The 1,486-nt window shown below is 47.6% G+C and overlaps 1 protein-coding gene across 1 annotated transcript in view; it reads right to left on the reverse strand.

The window, feature by feature from the left end:
* Positions 1 to 957, reverse strand: part of LOC115402729 (cyclic AMP receptor-like protein A) — a 48,806-nt gene extending 47,849 nt beyond the window's left edge. Inside the window, exons 1-2 of the mRNA XM_030111253.1 lie at positions 949 to 957; positions 788 to 848 (exon numbers count right to left, since the gene is read on the reverse strand). Coding sequence (XP_029967113.1) covers positions 788 to 848; positions 949 to 957 — 70 coding nt within the window. The remainder of the gene's footprint in view (positions 1 to 787; positions 849 to 948) is intronic.
* Between the last annotated feature and the right edge of the window lie 529 nt (positions 958 to 1,486).

Genomic DNA, 1,486 nt, shown 5'->3' on the forward strand with positions numbered 1-1,486 from the left:
TGAGCGTCTGTGCGTCGGTGTCCGTCTCTCTGTGGGTGCTCTGTGATGGACTGTCCAGGCTAGCTGTCCCTAGCTGGGATTAGCTCATCTCTCCTCAAACCATTGCTGAACCGTCTTCGCCCGTGGCAGTGAGCGCTGCGCGCTGAAAGACGGCAGGTGCATCAGGGAATTCCATTTCCACTAAAGAGTTTATTGTATGCAAACATGCTTAGGTAGGAGCTGCATGTCAAAACAATATCTGTGTGGATGGAAGGACACACATTTCCCAGCGGAGCGTCGCACCCTTGGTTGTTTTTGAGCACTGGCAGCCTGACACGTCAAACTGTAATGCGCTGGAACCTTTGGTATCAGAACAAAGATCTGCAGCAGATCCAGACTGATTCAAAATGCCACATGCATCGAAACCCTGGCCACACAAGACTCCTATTGGACCACTTTTGATAAGTTAAGACCATAGTTTTAAAGACGCTCTAACATACCGGTTTAGCTCCCATCAAACTCACTCAGTCCTTACTACTGTCAATTTTTCACATCAAATCTAACAGGTGAAGATATAAACATAATTTCATTACATACACACACCTTCAGGAATTTAATAATCATTTGCCAAATGCAGCCATTTCATCTACGTGACAACAACAGGCCTTTACTGGATGTTTCCTCAGGAAACAATGTTAGGGCCACATGGCTGTACGAGCTCTTCGTCACATCTCCGTGTATTCTTCCTGCCAGCTTGTCTCTGCAGTGGAACCTGTGCCGGTGTGAGATTAATGACGTCTGGCCTTACCGAAGTATGTTAGCCACCAGGCTTGGAAGTCACACAGAGATCCTTTTGGATGGGAGTCGCCCTGAGCAATGAGAGCGACACAGAGAAGCATTTCATATTTTTATGAAACCTCCCCAAAAAGCCACATAACGTACCCGGAGAATCGAAGAGGAGGAACTCACACATGACATAATGCGACGCTGTCGAAGAAGGCGGCGACAGTCAGGCTGAGAATCATCTGCTGTACAGTAGAATTAATAAGAAGACATGAAGAGGGATCCTCCGAACAACAGATTCCTCACCAAAAAAAAAAAAAAAAAAAATGGCACAGCATTTACATTCACTTGGAGAGGAGGGTAGATTACAGCTCAAATGATCACTGAAGTGGTCTGACAGCTGACACGCGCCATCCTGGTGATAACTCAGTGAAACTCTCAGAATATCAGAGGAGAGAGTCTCCTTATTTCCACTCTGCACAGACTAGACTCGAAAGTCTTTTAAAGAATATGAATCAATAATTCGATGCAACGAGATTTCCGGAGCGGAGACGTTCTTCACGCCGGCTGTGAGCCCAGCGAAACATCTATTCCTGGAGAGGTGGGAGCACAACTGGCAGGGACACGCCGAGACAAACAACAAACACATTTCATCAATCTCCGTCTAGCAATGACCCTGCCAAGGCTGCAGGGGGGGGGGGGGGGGGGGGGACAGAGCGCGAGG

The sequence above is a fragment of the Salarias fasciatus genome, chromosome 16 (assembly GCF_902148845.1).
Source record: "Salarias fasciatus chromosome 16, fSalaFa1.1, whole genome shotgun sequence".
Classification (NCBI taxonomy): Eukaryota; Metazoa; Chordata; class Actinopteri; order Blenniiformes; family Blenniidae; genus Salarias; species Salarias fasciatus.